General features: G+C 36.0%; 1 protein-coding gene across 2 annotated transcripts in view; it reads left to right on the top strand.

Annotated features, from left to right (window-relative positions):
• fstl5 (follistatin like 5) overlaps nucleotides 1-23,967 on the top strand; it is a 189,934-nt gene that overhangs the window by 27,481 nt on the left and 138,486 nt on the right. For both annotated transcript variants that reach the window (XM_023328922.1, XM_005800578.2), the window contains exons 2-3: nucleotides 3,246-3,387; nucleotides 11,618-11,648. In XM_023328922.1, coding sequence (XP_023184690.1) covers nucleotides 3,246-3,387; nucleotides 11,618-11,648 — 173 coding nt within the window. The remainder of the gene's footprint in view (nucleotides 1-3,245; nucleotides 3,388-11,617; nucleotides 11,649-23,967) is intronic.

Here is a 23,967-nt window from a genome sequence, read left to right as displayed (position 1 = left end):
ATTGCATGTGAACAGCTACTCAGCGTAACACTAGTTTAAGGTGAGGATACTGCAGACAGGTCTTTTAAGAAAACTGATGACTGGGGCATAAAAAGGTCAAATACATCTTGAAATCTAAGCAATTTTGGTGGCACTTTCATCAGATAACTAATGCCTGCGGGAGTTGTTATTCTGGACCAGAATCGCATTTATTTTTGTAACAAAAGCTTCATTCTTGGAAACTATCTTTCCTCACAAAGAGAGCAAATTCCAAATAGTTTCCAGTAAATGTTCACATTTGTAGATTTTGTTATAGAGTGTTTATATAAAATCTTTGAAAGAAAATGCAGCTGTAGAAGCTGAAATACTTTGGCATAACATTACTAGATATGCTATTGGCTGATGTATGCAAAGCAGCCAATCTGGGAGCGCCATTCATTTTCCTGGGCACTCACTAGCTGTACACCCAAGAGCAAAATTTGCACTTTCTACCATTAACTTTAATTGAAAATCTTATATCTTAAATTTCATAAAGGACGTAGAAAGAGCTGAGTGAAAAGCTTGATATCCTCCAGATTTGGAAGAGGTTGTAAAAATTTGGTCTTTTTTTCATTGTTTAAAAAAAGTGCATAACTTCAAATTGACAGTTCCAAACACAGTTATTTCCCAGTTCATGCACATTCATGAGACGAGCAGAAGTTACAGTTTTTAGCCCAGTGTGTTGAAAATCTACTGAATATCGATGCGGGAGGTGATGCAGAGAGCGTGAGAGATTGTTGAGACATGATTCATTGTACACATGGAAGAAATGGGGAGTCTTCATTTGAAAGTCAATGCCAAAGCTTCGCCGTGCTCTGGGGGATTTAAAACCTCCAGTCAAACTTATGATGGCATCTCTCAGGGGTTCCAGGGAAACTCCCTTAATAGTTTCTCTCCTTCGCTTTAAAAAGAAATCGCTCAAGACTTGCAGCATTTACACAAACATGAACGCATGCATTTCCAAGGTCTTGCAGATTTATTACTGCAGGTGAAATTACTGCACCCACTTATATTTAGATTATATCTGTGAGCGCATGAAATCGTAATCATCAAATCTTATAATTTCTTCTTTCTTTCCGTAATTGTCATTTAGTTTCAGGCGTCTGAAGGATGCAGTTTCAAGTGGAGTTTTTAGCTCAGACACATCCCACAGAAATGAGTCCATTAATAAGCCACTTAACACCAGGGTGTTGTAAAGAGGCTGATTGACTGTGCTGGCAGAAATGTTAATCCACCTCGTTTGGCTTAAACTCAAAGTTAGTAGAAAAGTGTGGCAGCTGCTGTTGCTTACATTAATCTGAAGCTTTACAGCCCTTTGTGTTTAGATGTGTCCCTCCCTTCTCTAGCATCTCATACTCAAATGATTGCATTGCTTCACCAGCATACCATCACATTCTGCAGCAGCGTGACCCATTGATTCTAATCAGGTGTGGCAACAGTGAAGCCACTGAAACATGCAGGACAGTGGGACCTGGGGACCAATGACATCTGGCTATGTCAGCAGTTGATCATGATGGAGGTCTCCAAATATGTCCCCATGTAGACATTTTGGAACAAAAACAATTGTTCCTCTGACCACTATAAGTCTATGTTCACACGGCAGGCAAATGTGAACCAAATCTGCATTTTTTTTTATTTATTTTTTGCCCACATGCGATCTACAGCCAACTTTTTTATGACAGTCTAAACGGCCAAATTTTTCTTGTTATTCTCCAAAAAATCGATTCTGTGGTAGTAAATTGGATGCATATCTGATTGTTTGTAAAGCATCTGCAGTACCAACGGTCATGTCGCATTTTATCTGACATTAATGTCATTGACGTGAGACATGCGTCTTCATTCTTATGAAAGAAGTCTGTCAGTGAAGCTTATTGCAATCCAATTAATCTATTTTAGGTGTAGCTTGAGATATGGCTAATATTTCAATTTTTTTAGCATCTTAATAAAACTGCTGCAGGCATTATAGATCTGGTAAATGCAATGAGAAACTAATTTTCTAGGGAAGAATGTGATGTGAAATGTATACAAGAATATTATATGGGTTAAGTGGACATAACTTTAACAAAAGAAAAAAGAGGTAAATTTGCTAACATATGCATCAACCTGCTCTTGTATATCCACTAACATCTAATACAGATCTTTTGGGGCTTAGAAATGCTGAGAATGAAACTAAAACTGTATGCGTTCAAAGCTGAAATTGTGAAGGAACCTGAAGGCATCAGAAATCCGAGGGAGTCAACAGAAGTCGCAAAGTCACAAAAGTAAAGTTTGAGTGTTCACTGTTGGTCCAGAACATCACAGTGACATGATGCTGTGCTGGTGGAACCTCCTAACCTCCTGTGAGTAGCATGTGGGCTCAGAAGTCTGCCGCAACACTGCCATTGTTGTCAAACTCGGTGTCACTCCAGCAGAACAAGGAAGCGGGGTCACCAAGCTGCTGTCAGTCATCTCTCTCTATTGAAGAAAGATGAGCAGACACTTGAGGCCTGAGATTGCTAAAAAGCTATAGCTTGCTCTTTGCCTGTGAACACTGAGTAAAATGTATAAACGGACACAAAGATTTTAGAGTTGAGCTGCAGATGTTGTGGTGTAAATGCAAATACCTAAGGTTAAATGTAAGAGAGAATAAAAAAAGTTGTTTATTGGATAATGATGCATATTTATTGAAGTTCTAGCTTGTTTACTTGCTCCAACAGAGCTGTTTCTGTGACATTCACAGGGTATGTTCTCAAAATCCTTTTTGTTTAATTCATGTCATGCAAAGGTCCGACTTGTCCTCATGCAACATAATGAATAATTGAAAATGCATTACACTAGAGGTGTAAAGCGAATGTTCGCACTCATATAAATATACTTGGGTTACATCTGTTCTTGCAGCAGAGTTGAAAATCTTATCTCCTCACTGCATCACAGCTACTTGATTTAAACACTCAGCCTAATTAATCCAAAGCTCTCACTTTAATTGCCTTAATATATTGTCTCTCTTTCGACCTTATCTAGATTTTCTCATGACGTCTATTTCCCCATAATTGATTTAAAAGGAGATGCTATCTCATTGCTGAGTGTGGGGCTCGTATTGATAGCTTTAGTGTAAACCAGCGACAGCTTCGTGGTTCTCATTGTCTACGCTAATTACAGCATGCTTGATGAATTGCCTCAGCCAAATGGTATTGAACCTTTAAATTGTTGCAGAGGAGAGCTCACCATTCTTGTTTGGTTTTTGACAGGAAAAGACCAATGAAGACAGCCGACTGGTGGTTGGTTGCCATTTTAATGGTGGGGATCTCCGGGCTCGGCACCACTGGGAGACCCGACAAAGAGGGATTCGGGTCGCAGCCCTATCGACCAGTCGTAAAATTCCGACACAAGGTATTGATTGCCTTCTCTTTCCATTTGCTGTCCATAATTAGACTTTTTAGCTTTTGCAAAGTATGAAGCTAATTACACAGGGAATTTATTGATGCGTCTCTTGTTTTATTTTTTTCTTCAAAACACATTATATTAATAATAAAATAATGAAAAATCATTATCCCTTCTCCTCTGTGGCAGAGATATTATCAGATTAATATTAATCCCAGATGAAAAAAGATTATTTCTTTTAACTGAACATCTTAAGTAAAAGATGTAATTGAATGCTTATTGACCAAGTGATAAAGTGCAACTCCCACAGGCGAAACTTGCTGTTTTATTAATTTCTTCTACTGCATTGCAAAGCACAAGTCATTATTTTAATCCTGCAGAGTAGCTGCATGTTGTTTTTCTTTGATTTAGTGCTAAACAGACGAGTGTGTGTTTATTGGTCAGAAAGCCATTTGAATAGATTGTGGTCCTTCAGTTTACATTTCTCATAAGCCTCTTGCAGTTCTGTTTACTGCTAAACGCGTCTACCATGCAGTCTGACATCCACGACGTCTCAAAGTGAAGACAGGGAGGGAAAAAAAAATTGCATTTTTGCCTTTACTTTTAAGCCTGTCTGACACAGCCAGACTAAATATTACATTTAGCATTTATTTTAGTTGGAGGCTGGCAAGGTGGCAAAGCAGCTTGGAGATGAAAGGTAGCGGCAGTGGTTTAAAAGGTTGGTGGCTGAGAGGAAGTAAATATAACAAGGTGTCAGAAGGAGCAGATGGTGGGATCATCATTGGAGTATATTTGAGTTTACTAAGGAGCAAAAAGAGAGGAAAGTCTGTTAAAAAGACCTAATGGTCAGACACTTGCTGACCTTTTTAAGGAGATTTACAAAAAAATGGTTTCTAATAATTTAGGCTGGGCCAGCTCTGTACTTTTTTTTGACATAAATCCCTGAACATCAGCTTTATTTATTTAACTTTTTTTTTTACACAGAGTCCCTTCAGAATAATCTATTCCAAAGTAGGCTTGGTGAAGAAAACAGGGTTTCTTTCATTAAGTTTCAAAACTGTTAATTAGAGCTTCAAAGCCTAAAATGAGACTTTGTTTAAAATGTTCTGAAGGTCCGATGGCCAGATCTTAAAGCACAGATGCATCTGAATAATGGCTTCATTATAGAACTAAAGAGCATTGATGCACAGAATCTAAAACTGAAAGTGAAGGAAGCAGCACTCATGTTTGTCTTAGCTGTGTTCAAGTCTTATGTGGATCACACTCAATGAGATCTCCATGTTGGTAAGAAATTGTGTAAACTATTTTAATGATGTCTGAAAAACAGACATTTGAATGTCTTCACATTCAGAACCCGCTTTAAGCCACATGGTAAAGCCTGCAGCAGCTAAAAGGCCTTTTAAAGTTCTTTGCTGTCTTTAGAAACAACTGAGTAAAGTCTAGTGTTGTCTGCAACACTTCAGTTGTAAAAATACTGTTTCCAGTGGACTTATTAAAATGGAAAATAAAAAGTGTCCCAAAAATAAGCCTTGAGGAACTCCATTTAAACCAAAACAAACTTGGAAGCACAATGTTTTCAAAGCTTTATTACTTTTATCATCATTAGTAAAAAGCTTAGAAATAGAGCAGCTATTTACTGAAACCTTAACAATTTGGGATTGTTAAGGTTGTATTGTTAACAATACAACAAACTACAAAGTCTATAAAATTGTTTTGGGTCAATAGATTTCAGTGCTTTGTGGACTTCCATAAAAGAAATGTCCTTTAAACCAAATGAACCACTGAAAAGGCAGTAGAAGATGGAAAAGGTTATTTAAAACAGTAAGATTGATACTTGCATTATAAATGGAACCAATATTCACAATGTAATAAAATTTCAGATATATCTGTCAGTGATGTTAAGCAAGAACAGACATAAATGCTCTTTTTCTATTTTTACGTGGCTTTTGCAGTGAATATAGTCTCAAATATCCCTATGGTGATTCATGTAAACCTGATCTCCATTATCTTGTCACTACATTGTTTCTCCTTCACTCATATATTCCAGTTTAAGTCAAAGGGAAAGAAATGTTTCACAGACTTTCATAGCTATATCTTGTAAAGCGTTTACTTTGAAGTCTGTGAAGAAGGTAATGTGATTTTCTTTGCTCCATGTTCACAGCATTTGGCAGAGGATTTCAGAGATGGAACATTTCTCTATCAGTGCTCTAAAGTGTAGCGGATCTTGTGGGAGAAGTGTTTGGTTACCAGCATCTACAGATTCTCCCCCAAAAAATGAGCTCTGGTGAAATGAGACACTTTTTCATATGGGTAGGAATATGGAAAACGGATCAAAAAGCACTGCTTTTCAGAGGAAGGAGAAAATACAAAAAAATGTTTAAACAGATATTGGTATTTTTAAAATTAATCTTGAAGCATAAGTTTGATTTTGAAAATAAATCAAGTCTTTCCATTTGATTTTTTTTTCTTTCTTTTCTTTCTAAACAAAACCTTCAAATACTGAAACACAGATATTGACTTAGCTGATCTGTGATTTTTTTTGTTTTGTTTTGGTTTTTTGCTGCTTTGAAGACATGTTTTTCATGTCTGATGAAATATGAAAAATAATGGATTTCACTTTGTAATAAAATGAAGTGAAGCTACGTAAATTGTTTAAGTATTCTGGATTTGGAAATATACCTTCATACAGTCCTCTAAATATTGAAATTTATTTGATGATATGGGTATCTTAAACTGTATTCTGCCTATTTTCATATGTATGACTATTTGACCCTTTTTTAAAATCTTGTAACATTTATTTTGGACATAGGCAATAATGTTATCAGACACATGAACTCCCTTTGTTCTGGTCAGAATCGTCGTTTCTGCCAGGAGGACCTACATCTTTCTTTCTACTCATTATATTTTCTGTTGAAACAAATGTATTCTTTCTTGTCAATTTAGCATGTGAAACTAGCAGGATGTTGGCATCTTACTCAGCCTTACTTACTTTCAGACAGATGGTCAAAGACAGGCGAGGCTTGCAGAGGGGACCAAACTTTTACAAGTTTAATACATAAAAATAAAGCAGTGAGCTAAAAAAAAATAAATTTTAAGTTCTATAGTTCCGTTGAGTAATTATAATTGCTTGTTTTCCATTATTATTGAGAACAGACACTGTAAATATGTATACTAACAATGAATTATAATAAAACAAAAACATGTTTGTGTAAAAAGGATAATACTTTAAATGGGCATGGCTGACAGACAAATATTTACATTGTTTAATTAGAGACAACGCGGCTGTGTCAGTCGGGTTTCCATCAACTCGTAGAAGGAAAGTTTAAAAAGTAGCCACACAAAAAGGCGTGGGTCACCTAAATAACACAGTTTATTACAAATATCTATTATTATGATTTCATCCCGTTTTGGATAAGATTATCTCCCACCACAAATTTGTTGTGTGACTTTATTTTTTCATAATGTTGTGAAATAGTCATTTTCATAATGAATGTATGTCAGCACGTCACTGGAATGTGACACGAAGTTACAAAAATGATTTATTTGCTTTTCTGCTCGAATGAAATTAATGCGTTAGGCATTTTGATTACATCCCAGAGGAATGTCATTACAGCATCTGCATACTATGATAATTTGTCTTGTGAGGGGATGGAGGTAAACTCTGCTCATCTATCTGCCTGTCAGAGCTGTAGAAATGTAAACTCCTGAAAGAGAATGCCACACTGGAAGCTCTTTCTCTGAATCATGCCATGTCCCTTTGTTGCCTCTAACTGTTGGCTAGACTGCAGGGAAGCTGAGGTCAGTGACTTGCCAATACAGCTGAATGAGCAGTGTAAACGTTTGGAAATGGAAGATATTGTGTGATTATACAGCGTCTAGCTTTAAAACCCTTTTTGCATGCAAATCTGATTACAAGTATACAATTTTTATCACTTTGAATTGCAATGAAAGAAAATGCATTTATGGGAAATGTGCTCTCAGTGAAGTTTGCTGTTGGTTTGCCCCTCCTTGTGCTTTGAAGGACTGTGTGTGACGGGTATAACAGGATCAGACATGACCTCACAAGCCTCCTCACAATGACTTCAATCACCAAGAGTCACTCAGCCATAAACATCTGGTCACATGATGTAGCTGTTTCAAGAAAATCATCCCACCACATTGGGTCAGGTGTAGGACACACATCCTGTCTGCTAATCATAACTGGTTATATATCAAACAAAGTGATCATTTCTGTTCTCAGACATCTCCTGCAAGACCTTGAGTGACATAAAGAGTCGACAGTCTAATATTGCCTTGTCATGGGAGGTTAGCTATAATTTACAATTTAGGAAAATCTGCCAGCCTTGCTTGACACAAGACAGGAAAGCAATTTCTGCAAGTTTGTCGCTTTTAGATCAAGGTATTATGTCAGGACAAACAAAATGGAGGCAAGGACAACTGAGTGCAAAGCCCGACAATCCAGCTCTGGCTTAGCCACATGGCAAATCTAGATTAGCAAGGGATAACCAGAGAGATGAAGAGGGAGTGGGCGAAGAGCAAATGAGCTTGAGATAAAGAGGTTGGGAAAAAGAGAAACCAAAAAACTCAAGAGCGAGAAATGGATTGATGAGTACAGACGTCAGAAAGTTGTTTTTAAGGTGACTGCTGTCCATTCTTCTACAAGTCTTTCTCCTTTACTGGTCAGTTTGAGTTACTGATGTTGATTCGAAGAAAAATTTACAATTCCAGGTTCCATATCTATTTTTTTTATGCCAATACAGTTTTATTCATCAACTGTAAATGTATTTTAGCAATTAAATTTAAAAAAAGTGAAACTTGTACAGATTTAATTCACACAGTAAAACAGTAACATGTTTTATGTTCTCTTCATTTTAATTAGAGCAAAGTCAAACCCTAAAATGTCTTAGAAAATTACAGTATTACAACAAATGGTTAATAAAAAAACATTTATTTATGTATTTTTTTAATATAAATACTGGTCTTTTGAAAGGTATGTATACTGGATTAGTTCAGCCTGTGAAAATCCTGTCTCAACTTATTCTTGACAAAAGCTGATTGGTTCCCTTTTGAGGGCCAAGTTAAGTGATTTTGCTCACTGATTAAGCACGGTGGGGATGTAAGCAGGTCTTGGTAATTTTGGTGTTTCCTTTGCTAAGTCTTATTGTAAAATTAAATTGGCATCTCCATAAAACTTGTCAGCAAAGGGAAGCATGGAGTTCCCCAGGATCATTTAGAAAATGGCTGGACTTAATTTGGTCTTGATAAACGGTGATCTAGTGATTGTAGAAACACTAGACCACAATTATATGGATTTTTCTGCCTCTTCACTCATCCTCCAGATTTCTGGATCTTGAATTTTAAGTGAAATCTTAGTCTGGTGAGATGCAACTCTGTTTTTGGAATTGTTTAACACATCAGGATTGAAAATCAACACTGGAAGTTTTCCTGGATAATCCCACTACCCAGATGTCTAGATTTTTTTTTTTTAACTGGGTAGAAAATAAATGCATCTAATCAGAAAGATCTGCAGTTGGTGATAAATTGGCATCCATTTTCCATTGATTTAAAATGTGAGCATGCCTGAGTTCCAATATTAGACATTGATGTATAATTAACTGTTTGTGGAGAATTTAAGACCAGAAGCAGTTGATTAGAACGACAAATAGAACAGAAGGCCTGAAGGAATGAGAAGAGCTGTGGAAGATGGACGTGGTCGGTCAGCCGGTTAGTTGTTACAGGGCCGATGAAACAGAAGTTGTGCAGCTGGGTGTTTCCATCTCCACAGAGTCTCGGGGCAGAGGAGGCAAGGCTGCCAGTGGCTCCGGGGAAATCATTCTTTTTAAACAAATCAAGTGTGAACACTATCTGCAATATGCAAATGAGCCTCTTTTGAAGTCTATCTTTCCTGTAGTTCAAATCTAAATGTCATCTCCTATACCGTAGAGTTGTTGTGGGGCAGCCAGCATGGTCCAAAAAGCAACAGGCACTTTTTGTTCTTCTTCCTGTTGTGTTGTTCGCTTAACAATGTTTCAGGAAAAGAATGGAAATGACTGGCAGGAGAAGGTTGTTACCGTTCATAATGTTTTCTTTATTGCATCATGTTGATTTGGTAAATAAAAACAGTGAAATATGAAAAAAAGCCAACTTGGTCCTCTTCTGTTGTTTTTGTAATTGGTTTCCCATTTTCCAAATGGTTTTATTCAGGACCAGTTTGGACTTGGTTTTAATAATTACTTCTATTTATTTAATTCAGTTACTAAGTTTAGATGCAGCTTTTGTTCCCAAAATGTAAAAGTTGTTCCTAAATCTCCATGGTGTGTGTTAAAATACTTGTAAATTTAGTAGTAAATGTGATTAATATGTTGCCAGCGTTCAGTGCCAGCAGAGCATAAACGGTGGTATTTTAGGAAGTCTACACATAAAACTTAAATATTAAAACTCAATTTCTGTGGGTGTTTTTGACTCTTATTAGAATTTGATTAGCTACAGCAGTTCCACATTTGCAATCCTATCAGATATCTCTCTACTAAGACAAGAACGTTACAACACTATTGCAGCATAACTTCAGGAAAAGATATAACATTTCTAAACTTTTGCTTCACGGAGTCCTATTCATCTTACAACAACTTAGCTCATGTTCAATACATTACACAAATATTCAGCAAAAATCCTTAGAACTGGCTAATTCGGCTGTATTTGGCAGACTCTCTGTGGCCCATTACTGACTGTAGACTCATTGCTAAATGCATCCATCCTCTATAATAATTCCCTGCAAGAACTAGTAAAGACGTTTTTACAAGAATAATGAGCTATCAAAATTCCACTGAAGAGAAATCAAATATTTATGCTTCTTTAGCCTTGTTAGAAACATTTTTCCACAACTTCATCTAGCATCTAAATGTGGAGGTTTTCTAACAGGTATTGACTTAAAGTACCATGGTCATGGTTCTTCTAGCAAAGATTATTCTGGTTATTGTCAAATTTCTGGTCAAATAGTTTAGAAGATCAAATATGGAAGTAAATATGTTCCATCAGGTTTTGTCTTTGCTGCTGATAACAAATTTAAATCTAAATGTTGTACAGATGTTCGTATGACAGAGGTAATTCCACAATTTTTTTTGTTCTTTTTTTGTGTGCCTCTAAAGTATTTGATTACATAAATCATATTATATAAGCTATATGCAGACTAATATTTTACATTTTTAGTAAAAATCTGATCTTTTTGGTATACTCAGTCAGTGCATATAACATGGGGTAACTGAGTGTCTGCTCCTTCAGTGTTTCTAATTGGGAAGATTTTGTCTCCTTTGATTGTCTGTATGGATGACGTATCAAAGTTACTGAATAATTATGGAACAGGATGTGCAGTTGGAGACTATATAGGTGTCTGTTGGATGCAGATGATTCAGTGATGCTCTGCTCATATAGTGCTACTCATCAACCATATGGAGGGTCTGGTCTCAACATGGTTGAACGTTTGACAATATTTTGATTGTCAGAAGTGGGAAAGACCATAATATCCTAATTTCTTTATGAATACTTGGGTCATTGTATATCTGACTACTTGTCTGATATGAACAACTATAGATGATGATACTTAATGTGGCCACAAATTAATATGTTGAGAGATAAACTTGACATGTATACACTACTTCAGTAACGATCCCTTTAAAATCTATTGCACTGTATGCCATCCATTTGTGGATGAGCTACAGCAAAGACTGCATGCGGAAATAAAAAATAAGACAATGAAAAAACAAGGCTGCTGCTTAAGCTGTCAAGATGGAGCAGTGCAAACCAAATATTTGTTGTTACAAACAATTGAGAATAAAAGCGTCAAGGAAAAATTGCTAAATAACTTGAATGCTGCAAAAGAAATTGGAAGGTAATAATAACCATAAACTTCTTTTTCTTCATACAATTGGATCTGAACAGAACCTTTATAACTAAAAGTGTTCTTCCAGCAGCTTTGAACCAGAAAATGCAGTAGATTTGTCTGTTAAGTTGAAATCCTTGGGCTTTAGTGTCAACAGTGTAAAGAAGTAACAACTCAATTACCGTATATGCTATGTTACATGCTGAAAGAACTTTGCCATAACAGGTCAATGGTTGAATTTGTACATTCCTTTGTGCTGTAGAAATTGTACTCAGACATGTTCTTCCATATATCAGGATTTTGAATGTGGTGTATTTTATTGTGCTTATTACAACCTAATTTGTTTTGTTCTTACTCCATCAGGATGGGATCCCGGACAGCTTGCGGGTAAAAGGTGAGTTTCCACCTGCCTTCTTTCCTGTTCATTGATGCATGACTCCATTTTTACAAGATGTGTGGCTGTTATCTAGTTAAGGTCACCCCAGGCAAAAAACATCTACTACAAAACTTTCTTTTTTGTGCTAAGTTTGTGTGAAGTAGTTATGAGTTAAATATCTATTAAAGTTTTTGTACACCTCAAAGTAGGACTGCCCAGACCAAATGTTTATGATTCATATGTTAATAGAATCAGTGATGTTTACAGTTTTTTTTTCTTTTTCAAAACCAAAATATAAACTCAGAAAAAGTCATCATTATCAATGTTTCTGGTGGAATTTATTTTTCACAAATCCAAATATTTTACTAGAAGCTGAAACAGACAATTGACAGAAATAATGGCATTGATGCAGTTAATTCTCTGTAACTGAATCTATTGAAACTGAAAGGGGATTATTCACAAAAATAAAATGTGGAGGTCATTCCTTCTGTGAGAAATCAAGTGTCCACAAAATGGCTAGTTTGTGGACACTTTATAGCATTTCTCCTATTGCACAAGACATTATAATATCTTGTTGCAGATATTGTTCAGAAGAATAGATTATTTTGATCAAAGGTTGTTTGAAGAGGTGAAAGTCTGTTAAAAAAAGAGCAGAAAATGATGGACTGTCTAGCTAAATCTCAAATGCTGCAAAACTGAAACTGAAACCAGAAAGAATTGCAGCAAAATAGAAAATTTATTAATGATACCTTGTTAAAAATAAGGTGCATGAACTATAATATAATTTTCAAGCCATGCACAGATGTATACGGATATACGGGTAGAAAATAGCCACAGAAAATGCTGATGCTTCTGGGGATGCAGCTGATATAACCACAGCAGATCAACTACAAATGTGGAAAGTTTCATCAATAGTTCCTGGTAAAGATCATTTCAGAATGCTGTTATTGGGACGCCAAGCAGATTATAATGTCTGGGATTATAATGGGCCATTTTTACCAAAAAGCTTTTGAGCACAACCTGTTATCCAACTAAATCAGTCAATTTGACAAAATATCATCTCTTAACAATATGTTGACAAAATCAAAAGGTTAATACATTCAAGTCCCCACATCCTCTGTGGTATTATTATTTTTTTCAAGTTTTCATTATTTTTTTCCATCATGTAGACCAAAATGTGCTTCATACCAGAGTTTTGTGTTGCATTAAAAGGCTTGGACTTCAGAGGTGTTTGGCCTTAAAACAGACACAGACATCATCATTCTTCCATGACTTTCCTGTTTGATTCACATACTAAATACCTACTTTACAGAAATTTGCATTATGTAGCTGCAATTTTTTGTCCTTCAGCGTTTTGGTTAAATGTTGACAAAGTTCTGCATTACCAGTGTGACACCATGTAGTTATCATTTCAGTGCTTTTCTGCATTCTATTTTCAGCCTGAGGTTTTCTTAAATTAGTTGAAGCATTTGTGGTGTGCTCAGCATGCATTGTGGAAAAAATTAGGTGTGAAACATTCGAAGTTCAGAAATTAATTAAACTGTATTTAATAAAATGTTTTGTTAGCTTGAGACACACAATTCATTCTGCGAAGGTCAAATAATCCAAAAGTGTTAAAAAGACACTTTAAGGAAGCAAATACTGTGAGAAGGTAAAGAAAAAGTAAAAGCATATGTACCTTAACAAAGTGAAAAAAGTAGCAGTTCACACCAATCTTCAATACTTCCATGATTAATTTATGGTAAAATATTTCAGGAAGAAGACCGTGGACTGGACTCAAGATTTTATAGATTCTGATTCATTTTAAAATTTCAGTGTCTCTTCCATCCTACTGCCTGGGAGAAAAAAATAATTCCTCTATTCCTAAAACTTCATTTCCAGACTTAGCAGTCAGAGGATGTGCCAGTAAATAATTTCTGGGGTTGTTTTGTGGAACCAGATTCAATATTCTTAATGCAAATGTTGAATTTAGAATAAACGTTCTGTCATAAATGTATTAAACTACTCAGTTAAAAAACAAATATAAAACATGTTCAAAAAATTGCTTAAGGTGCAGATCTGTGCTTTTCATAAATTCAACCTTCCTGTATTTTTGTCTTGAATTCAAATCTGAAGTTGGAAATTTAAAATTCCAAATCTGAATAAACAAAACACCCACTGATAGTGGAATTACAACTATATTACAAGGTCAGAGGTTCCCAACTGACCTAGAATTCATTATTGCTACACTTATCATAGTCAAGGTTGCAGAAATTATCAGTTTATTTGCAGTGTGTTTGTATCACTTCGAGCAAGAAGCAGACCTAGTACTGTACTTTATTCATTTATGTATTTATTTATGAGCATGTTCCTTTTTAGAATTTGAATGCATAAAATGACGGACTTTATCGTCCCAATCCCGGCTGGGACATCAAGCGCTGGTTTTCTAATTTGTATCTTGTTCAAGCTGAATTCGGCGCAACATGATTCCCAAATCTAAGTTTCAACTTCTGAGAAGAATTGAGTGCAGCATAATGGGATTCTTCTTTGCTTCTTCTTTGCTTCCAGTTGAGGCCAACTTACAAGTAGTTTTAATGCATAAATATTGTGAAACTAAATGGGAGGAAAAGGCACAGTCGTACTGGTGTTGGAGTAAACCTGAATTCATCTTATGTTTTTAGTGGGCTTTTTTTATCTTTAATCTCTTTAAGCTTCCACGACACGACAACTCCATGTAATCCCACCTCATACCTGAGTTTTCCTCTTAATGTGAAGGGCCCTTCTTAATTTTTTGAATCTTTGAATATAATTATCTGAGAACCCAGTGTAGATTATAAAAATACAAAGTGCATAAACAGACAGAAATGTCTTATCCTTCCTGTCCTTGTTCTGCTCTTGTGTTCAGTATTTATCAGTGTGTTATTTCTGTGTTATATTTATCTGTCCTTGGCTTTTTCTATTTTGTTCTGATAATGCTGTCTCTGGGCCACATGCATAGTCAAAAAAATATGAGCTGGAGAGAACATTTTATTCCCCACTGTGTAAAAAAACATATTGTTCAATCAGAATTACCAACTATTTTTAACTGAGAGAATGTCTTAGTTTTTAGAGCTTTCTAACATACACTCAGTACTTGGTTGAATTGGCATATCACAACAGCTTGCAAGTAACTTTGGTACATTTGTCCTGATAGAACTGAGTCAGATTGCCTTAATTTAACTAAATGTTGTGAAAATAACCTCTCATAGACTTAGAAAGCCATGACATCCTCATCTGGGTTTTAAACAGTTTTTTCTGAACTGTTTAAAGTTTAGAAAAACATAAACACTGGTTTAGGCATTACAGTGTGTATAAACTTATAGATTTAAACAAATTAATGGTTCTATGAAAACGTATCTTGCTCATTACTCTGGCATTTAACTTCTAACAAATTTTGAAAAATCATATCTGACCTAGGAACAGGACATGGCATTTAAAGATTTAGTGTAATGGTATATCTAAATATCTGGGATTAGCAGTATGTTACACAGTTCCTGTAAAATGTGTGGACAGCAGTCAGAGATGGAAATGCGGAGATCCATAAAAACATAGATGAGGTCAAACTGAATCTCTTTCCTCTTGCAATAAGTATAACTTGACATAAAATCAGAACATGTAGTAGTGTTGATGCTTAGAGGTCACTGCAGTAAAACAGCATGAGTTACACTTCTGGAAGAGGCCACAATTTTTCACTTTCTGAACACAGTCGTCTAATGAGGGAAAATATGCCAAATCTGAGCTCTGCCTCTGGTAACATAAAACTTCACCTCCTAAAGGAAAAACAAAATCTGCTTTTCAGCACACAAAACAATTAATCAAATCTGTATTTGGCATCGATGTTTCCAACTAGTTCCATCTATGAGTGGATTTTTTTTGGGGGGGGGGGAAATTTATGCACTCATGTCCTCTTGTTGGTTGACAAATGCATCTAATTCATCTTTCTGTCACCTGTCTAGTGTATTTTCTGTCTCCTCCCAACAAAAGTCAGTTGAGGGCAAAAGGTAGTCCAGCGGCCGAACAGGGCTGCCACTGAGTGTTTGAAGCGGCCGCTAAATGGACGGAGTGTATCCCCATTTTTCTTCACCAGGGAAGGTCGTAGCAGTAATTGTAGAGGGTGCATTACCATAAAGGGCGGCCCCAGCTGTCTTCAGTGATTCAATTCAATACACTATGTTCTGTAAGCTGAGAGCAGGGAAAACTTTGGCCAGTTTTCAGCAAACACATTTCCAGCCTAGAAAGCAAGAACGGTGCAGAGGTTATAAATAATTCAGGTCTGTTTTTATTTTAATACCTCTTACTTTTATACTGCAGGGTCAACTTTTGACTAAAATGTAAGGTTTGCTAGCTGTTGTCATATGTCTGCATCTTAAATTGACAACAAAAAAGAAGGTTTGCTAGCTGTTGTCATATGTCTGCATCTTAAATTGACAACAAAAAAGATTTTCAAGAGTTCAAAATATAAAATATTCTGGTGACAAACAAAGCCAGCCAGAAAAGACACTTTGCACCTTTCTATTTCCATCAGTTAGAAGAATACAACAAGCATAATTCTGAGAAACTTTATTTTTTAGCTAAAAACTTTCTTTCATTCAAAGATTGATGGGATGAACTCCAGTCTCTCTGAAAAGGGCGAACTGATTAGAGCACGTGGCATTCCTGGAATAGTTCCTGCTAAAAACAAAGCCTGTGATGTTGTATGATGAATTCTGACTAATATTTATCTTTTCATCCATGAACGTACCTCAGACTTTTGTTTCATTTAGGCTGTGATAAACTATCGACCTGGCGACAGGTATTTCTTATTTGCTTTTTCAATTTGTAGCGATTAAAAAATTAATGATTGACAAATATAGATTTATTTTTCCTATTTTTCCAAAGAGAACACATTTTCAAAATGCTAGATTTGAAGAAATGCAGAAAACCAACAAATACAGCCATTTTCTAGTGTGCTCTAATTGGAGTCCCAATGTGCATCACAAAAGTTTAGCTTGTTATGCAATCTGCAAGAAGACCCGAGGCTGCAACTGAAAGGAAATTTCCTAAAGATCGATTGATTTTTAGCTATATCAAACACCCAGCGGAACTTGTTAAAATGATCTCCTGCCCTTATTTCATATGTATGAAAATCCAATGATGGTCATTCTCTAAATGAAAGGTATATAAATGAGAGATCACAAAACAGAAATGTTCACATATTCACAGCAAACATGCGTTGAGTGAGCATTTTTAAAGCAATATTCCCCTCTATCTTACTTTGTAAAGACTTACAGAAATCAACCAGAGAAATAAGACTACATAATCAAAGGGCTTAATTTACTCAGGCACAGCTGCAGAAAACACAACTAGTCAGTTATTGTCCAGAGCCATGTTGAACACTAAACCAAAATATTTGTTCTTCTCATTGCAGAGAAGAATTTTCATTAGGATAATTGATTATATAGTCTTATATTTCTGGTCTTTGTAAAGGAAGGTAGGGGAAATGTTACTTTAGTTAAATCAGACTCACTGAAAGCATGTTTGCTATGAATATGTGCCAAGTTAACAACTGAAGCATGTTTTTCATAGTTGAATTTTAACAAGTAAAAATGAAACTTGAGTTGGAGTGCAGCAATGCCTGCCTTGCAGTGATCTTCCATGTATCTTAACTTTTGGTCTCCAGATTGCATAGATTTTTTTTTGTAGGTTCTGGTCAAAGCAACTTATTTTTCTAATTTAGAGATTTAGAAAACTTTGAATTAAAAGAGAACCTCAGAAATTGGGTTTCCATTGAAACTTAAGGCAGCAGAATCCATTTCTCATTGGGTTTACAATACACAGTGGCAGTTTCTGATATGGGCGACATGGGCAACTGCCCAGGGCGGTTGTGTTTTGTTGTAATAAAAACAAAACATTATTTTCCTTTAGTAATCTTCGAAGAGAATATTACATGTCTTCAAATAGAGATAAATGTAAATAATTCATTAATTGATTTGTCTTCTTTCATGTTTTGAGATCTGACATGGTCTTTTCTGTGTTTCATCATTGTGAGAAAACAGTCATTTGCTGCTGCTTTTTGTTAGACGAGAGTAATGTGTGCTTTAATGTTTTCACCATTCAGTTTAAGTCTTAATTCTTGCTGACAGGTGCTTGGCTTTGGAAATCCCTTAAATTTTTATCTTTTAGTTGATTCTAAAGAAATATTAATCAAAAGAAATGTACAGAAATGTCATCTTTTTATGTAATAGGGATCAGTTCCTAAGAAGGTAGATTTTTTTTCTCTAGTAGTTTGTGATGGATTGGTTTATGAACAGTAGTACAATTTAACCTATTTCCATAACAGTACACAACAGAATATTTCCTTGAATTGAATTATGCAGCATGCTCCATTCTTATTTTTATGCCACAAAACAGTTTTTCAGTCTACCAGAAATCAAATTATTGTAAAAAGCCATCAGATTGCTTCTGATGAAAATCATATTATGGACTGAATGTTTATAGTACAATCAATTGAAGAGAAAATACATAAGATCACTGGTTGCATGTTCCCAAAGACGCATCATGCCACTTTTAAACAACCGTTTATCATCTTTGAGTATTCTTATTACTGCGCCGCATCGTTGAGGTGAAACCTCTCCACCAGTCCAAGCTTCTTGTTTTGCTGAGACGCATAATGTTTGTCCTCCTAATCTGTGTCGTCTCCTCTTCTCTAATACACTGACACAATGCATTAATTTGTATGCATTGCAGTCATTTTACCTCCACCAGACCCAAGTCTGTACCAGACACACATGAATAATTCAAAAGCTGAAAAAAACATTGAGCTCTAAATTGTATATTAATTCTAAAATTGCACACTACCCCCTGGGACTGGGTTACAATTTTAATAACTTGTCACAGCTAAACCAAAGAGCAGAGCATTTCAGTGCTTTTCTCAGACAAAATTATTTGACTCCCTGTTGTTCCATCTCACTACACATTTATTATCAAAATTTAATTTGTAATGGTCTTCATATGGTTCGACTCAAGTCACTGTAGAAAGAGGGAGTACAGATTTCTTTTTAGGAATGTGGGGATGAGGCATCTTAAAAGGGATAGTAGGATTGTAGTGTAGAATTAGTTTCTCGGTTTTGTGCCTTAGGTACCTGCAGGACTGTGTGGTCCTAAAATTCACCTGCAACCCTTGACCCACATACCCTTAAAGGTATAGATCAGGTTTTGGGAAGAGGGATAGATGAAGATGGTCAAAGCAAAGATTGTTATGAAGAACATTGACTGTTCATAAGAGAACTCAAGCTACCTAAAACAAACGCATATTTAGACTTTTGATAAGATGGACAAAAAAAAACAAAACAAATCAAAACCATCTACACCACAAGTGACAGAGTTAATGTATTTCATAGCTGAAGTTTGTAAAATGGGTCTGAGGAACTAACAGTAGTTTCTGGTTGGTTAACCTGAGAGTATGAGTTGATGTGTAAGGCTCTGACAGCTCTGTTTAAAATATTTAAAAGAGAATTCTCAAAGTAACTGGTAACCAGTAAGGGGAGCTCAAGACGGACGTCGTGTGCCCTCCTTGTTCCAGTTAGCAGTCTCACTGCAGCGTTTTGTCCCATTGGAAGACAACAAAGTTCCTGTTTGAGACAAGAAAACCAGATAAAGTTGTAAAATGTATCACTATGGATGGAACTTCAGTATATCCTGAGCCTCTGAATTAGCTTGGACTGCCAGTGTGCTTCCCTCACTGACAGTCCATCTTCCTCCCCGGTTATAATTGCACTCGCATTGTGGTCCTGATAAAAGTCAATTCTAATTAGTCGACCAGGATAAAAAAGCAGCAAGACTCAGCATTTTTAACAAGTCAAATGTTTGTTTTTGTTTGTTTGACTTCCAAAGAACCACACATTTTTTTAAGGCATTTGTTTTATTATTTGATAATTTGACTTTAAAAACACATTTTAAACTACTGCATATATGAATGACTGAATAATAGACTCTTAGACTTAATTTAAGAAAAGGGGAAATTAAATCAGTTTTAGCTTCCTTACAGAAACCCTTCTCTTAATTTTTTTTGTCCTACACATGCATTCACCATTTCCACAGTTTGTTTTTATGATGGCTATGAAGGAGAATACTAATGTTCTCATAAACTGACTCTACCAGGCCATTAGAATAACATTTAGGAGCCATTTTGCCATGTACTATTCTGACAGGCAATTTGTTTTCAGGTTTTCTGGTTGCTTAATAAACTTTCAGTTAACGTTAAAATGCTCATCTGAAAATAACACATACACGGGTGGGGAAAAAAAAGGTGAGTGATGGGTGTCATGGTGATCATCAGGACTGCCAAAGAAAAATGAATCTGCTGCATATTTAACAGGATCAACAATATTCCCATCAACTCTCAGCTCCAGCGTATAAATGACTCCCAGGATGTTGATAAGCATAATTTTTGGCAAACCATATCCTAAATGTGTAGAATTAAATGGAGTGAGACGAATCTAATTGAGATTCATCAATAGTTCGTAGTGATCCACATGAACCCTTGCTACTTACAGTGGATAATGATGAAGGCTTGGCAATAGGAGCGCTGCCGTTTCCATCTGAAGGTCAGCGCAATAATCATAGGAAGGAACATTATCCTGAAGGTCGGTTCCTGCTTTCAGCCAACATTAACTTTAATGCACCTTTCATCTGAATGACAGGACCGCATCAGTGTCAAAACATGAAAATTACCCCCCAGAGCTCCACGCTATCCACTCGGTTATTTTTTTGTATGCAGTGTCCAAACTAACTGTTACTTTTTAAAGGTATGTGTATTTCCCTGCTGGAATACATTATAAATATTTTCTTTGAAGTCTTGATCCAACTTTTTTTTCTAACTCCACCAGTAATCATCTTGGAGCAGTGACAGCCACCTTCATATCCAAGACTGTTTGGGATAAAATTGAAACAGGTTAAATGAGGAGGGGGAACTGGTTGGGGTTTGGGTTTACTAACTTTGCTTCCAAAGCCTCCTAATTGTATCTTGTTTGGTCTCACCATTTGCATGCAGAGAAAGCAAGTGAAATATTATGCAGGCATAGTCTTTGTGTGTATGCTTCTACTCAGCAGGGAGTGTGGCATATAGCTGCAAATTAAAGAAAAAAACACAACTAGAATTTTGATTTGTCTTCTTTCATGTTTTGAGATCTGACATGGTCTTTTATGTGTTTCATCATTGTGAGAAAACAGTCCTTTGCTGCTGCTTTTTGTTAGACGAGAGTAATGTGTGCTTTAATGTTTTCACCATTCAGTTTAAGTCCTAATTCTTGCTGACATGTGCTTGCCTTTGGAAATGGCCTCTGTCATTTGTGAATTGTGAAAGGGTGAAAGATGAAAGCCTCAGTTTGAAGCAACAGCCGTACAACTCCAATGGAAGAATTGTACTATTACTTTAGAGCCATGAAGCAAACAGAATTACACAAAATGAAGTCCTTGTAAAACATAGCCTTGTCCCAGTAAATGTCATGTAGTTCAAAGTGCTTGCTCTAATAAACCATAACACAATAAGTGAAAGGAAATATGTTTCCACAAAGTGTGAATAATACTGCGTAAGGTATAATTGTGCAAGGGTGTGTCTTATTGTTTAACATAATTTCTGCCATCTATATCAGTTATAAAGAATTGTATCTAGCAGCTGAACTGCTGATTATTCTTTGTGGTCAAACATCACCTTCAAACTATTACAAAGTCAATCTGCCAGAAAAACAAACCCTCAACATGCAACAAGTCCAAACCTACACACCTAATTATCACAGTCAACCTCACAATACTAACATTAACATCAGCTCTGTTCTTCACCGTCAGCGAGGACGGTAAAGGATTGCTTTACAAAAAAATTTATTTGCAAAAATAATTTTAAAAACCTGCTATACTCACACATTTGTTTAAGTTTAATTTACCCAAAATGCCCTGCGCTATTGCTTGCTTTTTTCTTTTGGACTAGTCTCTGGTCCACTTGGTGTTCAAACTGCGCCAGAGTTCATTCAAACTGAACCAAGACGTAGGTTTGTAGGTGGACCAGAGTTTGTTTTATGGTCTACATCAGAGTTTGAGTCACATCTCCACAATCAAACTGGAGTTGGATTAAAGCAGACCAAATGGTGGTGTGAATGCTCTCTCTCTGAACAAGTCAAACTTCAACATTTAATGAAGTTAATGCTAATAATAAAATCGCATTTGGTTCAGCCATCTGGTTTGGTTAAAAAAATGCAGTTTAAGAAGTCGATGTGACACCTTTTAATCTTATTTTTTAGATGTGAATTCAATAATTATAAACAAATTGTCCTTGCTTGTTAGACACAGAAGTGACTAAGAATATCAAAAGTTGTCCCTAAAATCATTAAAATAGAAATGTTCTTTCACACATTTTTGCATTTAGTCTCAGGAGAAACACCACTTAAAACCTGATGTAGAATCTGGAGGTTTGAGCTGCTTCTGCTTCTCTGGTGTGTTAGTTCATTTATTAACTACAAAACTGGTAAAAGTGACAGGTTAACATTATAACTGTTTAAGAATGGGCACTTTTTGGATTCTGAAATCCTAACATTGCATTCATTGATGTTTAACATGGAGTCACTACATAAAGAAGAGTGACTACATACCCAAAAGTGGAACACTGTGGCCTTATTTCTACCTTAAAAGCTGGAAGATTCCACTGTAAAACCGATTAAAATTTCTATCCTGAATTACTGTAAAGACTTCACTAAAAACGCCTAATAAACCTGCTCTCGCAACAGAACGGGGAAATCAGTCAGGGAAAGACGAGCTGTTCATCTGTGCACAGTTTGCATACCAAACAGCCCACTGTAATGTGAAGTAGTAATGTCAGAAGCGTGGGGTACTTACAATTAGTCGACAATCTGTGATAAATGGGGCTGTTGGTGGGAACGCTCTCAGTGCTGCGTCCTGATGTGGACAGAATGAGAGAAGAGCCGAGCCCACATACAGTCATTAGGAGAGCAAATGAAATGGGACGGAGAGTTGCCAAGTGGCTGCCAGGTGCTCTCATCCTCGCTCTCATGCATGCTGTCATCCAGGGATCGACACACACACACACACACAAACACACACACACACCCCTCCATGCTGTCAGAGCTGGAAGTAATGCATTACTTTTTTACTTGTTTCTTCGGTTCACTACAGATTGACATTTATCGTTACAAAGTTTTACTTCTCTATATTTCAGACCTGAATAGTCTGATACCTTTTACTGCTTTTGCACATATGTATGAAACATAAATAAAATAATCTTTGTTGCATGCAGAGGTGCTCAAGGAGATTTGTCACTATGTTTAATCTACACAAGTGTCTGTTTTCCCAATAGATAAATGATTAAACTGCCAAATTAATTATCTGTGATTTAAAGTTGTAAATCAATGTAGCATGAGAATCTGTACAAGGGAGATGTTTTATTAAGCAATGAACAGGACAGCTGGGATGCAGCTATTCATCTTTCTGAAAAATTGACAAGCTAAATGATATTCCGTGGATAGTTAATTTATAAAGTTTTGATTCATTTTTGCAGTGAATCTTCATGGCAGTTTATTTTTTGTTAGAGTTGTTGGACAATCTTTCATCTTTGTCTGTTTCGAGGCTTGATGACTTAAACGCATTTAAATACTACATTTTGCTAAATCTACCCACCTGCTGTCACTTGTGTTTTCAAAGAACTACAAGATGATTTATTTGTAAGTTCAACCCATCCTGCATGTCTAATAAAAGTATAACTGATTTGTACTCGGTGTTCAAAGGTTAGCATGTAGATTAATGCCACGATTCATACAGTAATGATAGGTGTGGAATGTGCTTTATAAATACACGGAATGCAAAAAACACAGTCACATAGATCACATTGTGGACTTCCAGACACATGGGATAATACTTTGGTTATAGAATGTTAATCCTGCGCTCTTGTTCAAATTGCAAATGTGGCACTATTGCCAGTGGGTTGATCAAATTTACATCAATCAATCATAATTTCCCAGTGGTTTGTAATCATTTTAAATACAGATGATCTTTTTATGTAAAGCTACTTTTCAATTTCTAAGTATACAATTATTAGTCATTTCTACTACAGCCACATGATTGTAACTGTGATTGTTGCTTCCTTAGACCTTTTGCTGACAGCTCAACCTTAATACTTAACCGAACATTATTTTATATGGAAACATAGTAACTGCAGTGGTTTGACGTCTGGTTGCTTTATTTGTAGTTCACGTTTTACTGTATAAAAATTATTAAAGACTTCCAAAAATGGAAAGCCAAGAACAGACTCAAGTTTAAAGTTTTTTATTCTGGA

The sequence above is a fragment of the Xiphophorus maculatus genome, chromosome 23 (assembly GCF_002775205.1).
Source record: "Xiphophorus maculatus strain JP 163 A chromosome 23, X_maculatus-5.0-male, whole genome shotgun sequence".
Taxonomy (NCBI): domain Eukaryota; kingdom Metazoa; phylum Chordata; class Actinopteri; order Cyprinodontiformes; family Poeciliidae; genus Xiphophorus; species Xiphophorus maculatus.
The sequence above is the reverse complement of the archived record's forward strand: the minus strand, read 5'-3'. Positions and strand labels throughout refer to the sequence as shown.